The sequence below is a fragment of the Sinocyclocheilus grahami genome, unplaced genomic scaffold (assembly GCF_001515645.1).
Source record: "Sinocyclocheilus grahami isolate Dianchi unplaced genomic scaffold, SAMN03320097.WGS_v1.1 scaffold473.1, whole genome shotgun sequence".
Taxonomy (NCBI): Eukaryota; Metazoa; Chordata; class Actinopteri; order Cypriniformes; family Cyprinidae; genus Sinocyclocheilus; species Sinocyclocheilus grahami.
In genome coordinates, this window is record NW_015505652.1 from 1,454,323 (window position 1) to 1,461,143 (window position 6,821).

Genomic DNA, 6,821 nt, shown 5'->3' on the forward strand with positions numbered 1-6,821 from the left:
CAGTTATGTTATTCAGATGTCAAATATGATGGTTTAGTTCTGCCTGTAGATCACAGCAATAATGGCAACAGTAAGAGCTATAGCTCCTGCAGCACCACCGATCAGAACTCCCAGAATTCTTCCATCAATGTGCTGATTCTCACAGGTGTCTCCTGTGTACACAATGGCCTGTCCAGAGACACACCTGCAGAAGGCATATAACTGTCACCATATAAGCCATTTTGTTGTTTTTTTATTAAAAAACAACAAACTCTGTCTTTCTCCTTCAGCTGCTCCTGTTAGGGGTTGCCACAGTGGAACTGTTTGGCACAAGTGGGACACACTTCTTAAACAACTAATTGTGTTTTATTTTGAAATAAGCTCAGATAATGGTCAGATTTAGGTGCACTAACCTGCAAGTTGCAACACATGCTCCTCAAGCAATAATGGCAACAGTAAGAGCTATAGCTCCTGCAGCACCACCGATCAGAACTCCCAGAATTCTTCCATCAATGTGCTGATTCTCACAGGTGTCTCCTGTGTACACAATGGCCTGTCCAGAGACACACCTGCAGAAGGCATATAACTGTCACCATATAAGCCATTTTGTTGTTTTTTTATTAAAAAACAACAAACTCTGTCTTTCTCCTTCAGCTGCTCCTGTTAGGGGTTGCTACAGTGGAACTGTTTGGCACAAGTGGGACACACTTCTTAAACAACAAATTGTGTTTTATTTTGAAATAAGCTCAGATAATGGTCAGATTTAGGTGCACTAACCTGCAAGTTGCAACACATGCTCCTCCATTACGGCAGGGGTTTGGCTGACATGGGTCGCTGATCGCTCGTGGCTGCCGGACATTTGGTCTGTAATAGCCTTCTTCTACAGTTTGTGGGTCACTTGAGAAGTCAGCTTTGATTGGAACTTCTGATTTTAAAAGATGTGCCAAATCTGGTCGAACACACTTTAAAAGAACACACTTTTAACAATTACCAAATATATTTATTACAAGAGCTGTATACATTGCTAATTATGGGGATGGGTAAAACAGTTTCACATGAAAATATTCAGATTTTCTGGCATCTCCTTTCAAAAAGCTTCTCACCATCAAAATTAACAGTGATGATCAGGTCATCATTCTTGAGGAAGTCCCTCTTGTGAAGCTGCTCGTGTGAGATGAATGTACTCCAACCAAACTCTGGACCTCTGTAGCAAAAGCCGGCAGGGGTTTGGCTGACATGGGTCGCTGATCGCTCGTGGCTGCCGGACATTTGGTCTGTAATAGCCTTCTTCTACAGTTTGTGGGTCACTTGAGAAGTCAGCTTTGATTGGAACTTCTGATTTTAAAAGATGTGCCAAATCTGGTCGAACACACTTTAAAAGAACACACTTTTAACAATTACCAAATATATTTATTACAAGAGCTGTATACATTGCTAATTATGGGGATGGGTAAAACAGTTTCACATGAAAATATTCAGATTTTCTGGCATCTCCTTTCAAAAAGATTCTCACCATCAAAATGAACAGTGATGATCAGGTCATCATTCTTGAGGAAGTCCCTCTTGTGAAGCTGCTCGTGTGAGATGAATGTACTCCAACCAAACTCTGGACCTCTGTAGCAAAAGAAACTTTCGTCCCATTCTTCAAATGTAGATGGTTTATTCCACCGCGAGTCAGCATCTAGGTGAATGATTCAATAGGTTCCATTAAATCAGTTATAAATCATACATCCTTAAAGGATTAGTTCACTATAAAAATTTCCTGATAATTTACTCACCCCATGTCATCCAAGATGTACATGTCTTTCTTTCTTTCTTTTTTTCTTTCTTCAGTTGAAAAGAAATTAAGGTTTTTGAGGAAAACATTCCAGGATTTTGCTCCATATAGTGGACTTTAAAGTCCTTTATTGTTATTATTATTATTAAACTTTCAAAGAACATACAATGCATAGACGTCAGATCTTACTACATGAACGTGTTAAATTCTATAAATGATTTCTTTCATCAAAAGTGATGTTTTTATACACTTCTTATTTCTATAGTAATTGAATTCAGAGAGTCATAAAATATTTTAATTGTTCGCGAAAATCTTCTCATTTTGGTGTATCCAAATAATCAGTGTTGTTATATTTTTCCTTGATTTTCATATCCATTCATTTATGATTTATTACTTCTTGAGTTATGCTCCTTATTTTAATCATCATCATCATATATTCACATTCAAGTAATTACTAATTCATTACTGTTACTCATTTATGTTTATATTTTATTTAGTTTTTTGTTCATATGTAATATTTGTAGTATTCTCCAAAATATGTATGTTATACTCATTTTATATATGTATGAAAGATATATATATATTTTTTTTTTACTGGTGTTTTGTTAGATATTGAACATCTTTCAACAACTGCCTAAGTAATAATGTTTCTCAGAATTAGTCGTTAACAGTAGGCTGCTAGATGTTCTTTTCCAGAAACTGTGTTTTTGTAATTTAAGATATGATACTTGAAACTGCTTGTTTTGCTGTATTTGTTCTAAAGGTGTGAAAACCATGTCTATATTTAACCGCAACAACATTTGACTGGTCGCGATGACTGAGCCTAACCTAACCTATAGTCATTAGGAAAACATATGAAACAATGGATGAGTGACATAATGGATAAGTCTGTTTGACCTTTTCTTATTAGACATAAACACCAGTTTGGGAGGATGTAGGTTTCCTGCATATATAATACTTGTGCCTACTCTGATTCTTTACTCTTTTGCTCTTTACTCTGCTTTTCCCCTCTGCTCGCATTCTGCTTATAGCTATTTAGGGCTCTTCTTCTAATATTCACTAGGCCTACTTCATCCCTTAGATATAAAAATTTGGAATACTCTGCTTTAGTACAAATTATTGAATACAATCTTAATTTTGTTTATTTACTTTATTGTATCACTAAGTTTTATTTAATACATTTAATATTCCTTGTTTTAAAATTGATCTGTCATTACTCTTCTGCCTGGCCCTGGATCTCATTCCATCACGTTTGATTGTTTACTTAATTCATTGAACAAGATTCTTAAAAAAGGGGTCATATGATGTTGCTAAAAAGAACATTATTTTGTGTATTTGGTGTAATGAAATGTGTTTATGCGGTTTAAGTTTCAAAAAACACATTATTTTCCACATACTGTACATTATTGTTTCTCCTCAATGCCCCACCTTTCTGAAATGCATTGAAACAAAGCTCATCCTTCTAAAAAAGCGAGGTGTGCTGTGATTGGCCAGCTATCCAGTGTGTTGTGATTGGCCGAATACCTCAAGCATGTGACGGAAATGTTACGCCCCTTCCCATACTGTGCTGCCGTGTCAGGCCGGAGCAATGATTCAAAATCATGAAAACCCATTAAAAACGAGGCATTCGTTGCATCCAGTGGGGACATAATTATGGATTATAATGACTTATACTGTCTTTTTACGCGTTGCATCGCGCCGTGTAAACATAAAACCATATCTGCATTTGTGATCGGAGAAATGACAAACAACAAGCTATACTCTTAACACATTTCCCTACAAAACTCGCTTTAAATATATAAAATATAAAAACTCTTTAAATATAAAAAACGTACTTACAGTCTTTGAGTCAGAACAGCCGGCATTTGAAACCAGGAAACAGTCCTCCATAAAATGTGCTTCACACATCTGAATATTTGGGTTGAAGTGTTCTGGAACAGTGTTGTAAATACAACTTAACCACTGATTTCTAGTCATGTCCATTTTTGGAAGACCAAACAAAGTAGTTTCGCTTTCACAACGAAACACGGCGTCACTAAAGTGAGGAACAGCCAGAGGGCTAGAGTGAGCAGAGGCCGGGGGCTAAAGTGAGGAATGGCCGGAGGGTTAGAGTGAGCAGAGGTGGCGGATTCGACGAAGGAGTGTCCGGTGGGCTTGCGGCAACCACATGTGACGACCCCGGGCTGGACTCCGCTTCGTCCACGCTGAAAGCCGATCCGGCGATCCACAGCGCAAAGTTGTTGTATTTCCTCAGCGACCAGCAAGGATCAGCTCTAGGCATGACGAAGCAGATATCATCCTCTTTTGGAAGGCCACACAAAATAGTTTTGCTTTCACAACGAATCACACAGTGCTTTTACGACATGGCGGCAGCAACAATACTACAGCGAGAATAAAAGTTACGCCTTCTTTCTTTGCGTGAACATTTGGGCGGCGTTATGCAAATCTTCCCACATAGTGATGTAGGTATGTGGGGGCGTGTTAGAACAAGCCGTTTTAGGTAGGCGTGGCTGACTCTTAACTTTTATAAAGAATATCTCTTTGGATTTGAGACTTTAGTCTTTGCAACTTTACAGATCTTCTTTATGCACCAAGAGCTTGTAACACTCCAAAGAGAAAGGAAAAATTGAAATCGCATCATATGACCCCTTTAACTTCTGAACCGAAACTCATTTATTCAGTGAAGGGGGCGTGTTCGTTCAGAAATCCAACAAATGAAATGCTGCTTCACAGCCCGCACTCGAATGCTATTGGCTCGCGCTTCAGTCCGTCATTAAAGGCATGAAAGCAGGGACGTGCTTTCAATGCGAATCGTTCTTTCGACGAATCGTTCACTTAGAAGATTTGTTTCACAAAAAGACTTTCACAAAAAAAGTCAACACGTTTTTCCACACTGATCCAAATTGAGCAGAATCTGTGACAGTGCCTGACACATGTGTAACGAGTCGCGGTCATGATGAGGCTCCGCCTGCTCAGCGGGGACTTCAGCTGACACTGTATGTAGTCCTGCTAACGTCGATGTATTCTGTCGGCAGACTCGTTCAGCTGACTCTAGTCAAGAAGATATATGAATGGTCAAAGTCAACGTCGGGTAAGTCATGAGAAATTAGTTTTTAAAAAGTTGTTCGATGCCTAGCCATTGCAGTGGCTAGTCTGCTAATTGTAAACAAGTTGGTCGTTGTCACTGGTTTCGCTATTGACAGTCACTTCCTATCTCGTCACTTGTTTTCATAACGATTTTGCATATTTTTCGAATTGTCAGACCATTGTTTTAACTGCATTAGTGTTGTATTTATGTGAACCATTACAGTGTGGGCAGTTACTTACACTGACAAGCACGATGAGCTCACATGAGCTACTTCTCTAAGCTGTATTCATATGACTAATCAACCAAAATGTGGCTATTAACAAGCACTGAGTTGTCAGGCACCAAGAACCGTGCCAGCTGAGAGAGTCAACAAACTTGTTTGAAAATGGCATGACATGTCATGCTCTGATATGATAATATGGTTATCTTGTTTTTCAGGTTTAAAGTTTATTCCTAAGTGGAACTGGTTGGCTGTTTTCACAATGGGTAATTCAAGCGGGCACAACAACACTATGAGTATCCCACCAGGAAAAGGACCCCACCAAGTGGGATGCACAGACCTGATGGTGGGCCACACGGTCCATGTTAGTGTGCACTTGAATTGTCTGTACTCAAATTGTTTTTGTGTCATCAGCAGTTTTAAAAAATGTATTTATATTTCTTCAAGGGTACGTTCTTGAGACTCTACTATCCATGCCAAGCATCTGAGCATCCTCAGCTGCCAGACTGGGTCCCGTGCAGGGAGTATTTTAACGGCCTCGCAGACTTTATGAAGATGAACAGAGCACTCAGTGAAAGAATTTTTAACTACCTCTTTGGTAAGCATTTTTGGTTATTGAGCGCTAAGCTCTTTGAAAATGTTACCCAACCATGCAACTTCCTCAGCGTATCTGTCACTTTGAGATGTGGTTAAAACATTGGTTGCAACTGTTGTCATGCTATGGACATTTATGCCTGTTTGTTTGCATTAGGGAATTGTAAAACCCCAGCAGCCTGGAATGCGTCGTTTAAACAGGATGGGAAATATCCTGTTATTATTTTCTCTCATGGACTGGGAGCTTTCAGGTTTGGTTGAAGTGATTTGAAGTTTCAGGCATAAACGTGATCTCAGTCCTTGATTCAATGTTTTACACTGCCACTGTGTTTTTGTGTGTTGTATTTTCAGGACATTGTATTCAGCCATATGTGTTGAATTGGCGTCACGGGGCTTCATTGTTGCATCTGTGGAACACAGGTGCTTGCTTTCAGTTGGAATTTATTAGCTGTAAAAGCTTCTTTTTTTTTTCTTTGCAACTGGACCAGTACATTGAGATAAGAGTTAGCCACTAACCACAAACTGACACAATTACAATTGCTGTTCAGTAACTCTCCTTGCCCCATGCCAGTGAAAGGTTTTGTATGTTGTAATAGTCAAAGTGTGTGAGAAGAATGCAAACAATAGTATGAACTAGGTCATCACATTCTTAACAGTGTTTACCGGTGGACTGACACATAACACAGGACAGCAGGATTGGTGAAACACTGCCTTTCAGATTATAAAACTAGGATCTCAATGAGATGGCGTTAACTGGCGTTAAAATTAAATCAAAATGGAACATTGGAAATACTTCAGTGTTTTTTTAGAACTCGTTAGTTTATAAGTAATAAGGTAACCAATTTTTTTATAACTACAGTAATTACTATGGAACCATTTCATATTTGGCATTCTCAGTTGTCATAGTTGAGTAAACTTCTATAGTGGTGATCGGAAACTACAACAAATATATTTTTTACAATCTCATTTGTCCCAATAACAAAAAGAAAAGGAAAAAAAAATATCAAAAGAGAGAATGTCAAATTTGCCGTCACTCCCTCAGTCTTTGTATTTGAAACACTCTTGCATCAGTGTTAACTTTAACTAGTTTTATGTAATTTAATGCCAAGGCAAGAAAACAGAGAAAGTATAGTGTTGTAAATGTACATTTAAAAAAAAAAAAC

General features: G+C 38.4%; 1 protein-coding gene across 2 annotated transcripts in view; it reads left to right on the plus strand.

The window, feature by feature from the left end:
* The first annotated feature begins 4,555 nt into the window (after positions 1–4,555).
* LOC107553483 (platelet-activating factor acetylhydrolase-like) overlaps positions 4,556–6,821 on the plus strand; it is a 7,249-nt gene continuing 4,983 nt past the window's right edge. Inside the window, exons 1-5 of one of the 2 annotated variants that reach the window (XM_016235694.1) lie at positions 4,556–4,847; positions 5,283–5,410; positions 5,512–5,662; positions 5,816–5,909; positions 6,010–6,078. In XM_016235694.1, coding sequence (XP_016091180.1) covers positions 4,775–4,847; positions 5,283–5,410; positions 5,512–5,662; positions 5,816–5,909; positions 6,010–6,078 — 515 coding nt within the window. In that variant the 5' untranslated portion in view covers positions 4,556–4,774. Of the gene's footprint in view, positions 4,848–5,282; positions 5,429–5,511; positions 5,663–5,815; positions 5,910–6,009; positions 6,079–6,821 lie in introns of both variants that reach the window. The other variant, XM_016235693.1, reaches the window with a different exon arrangement.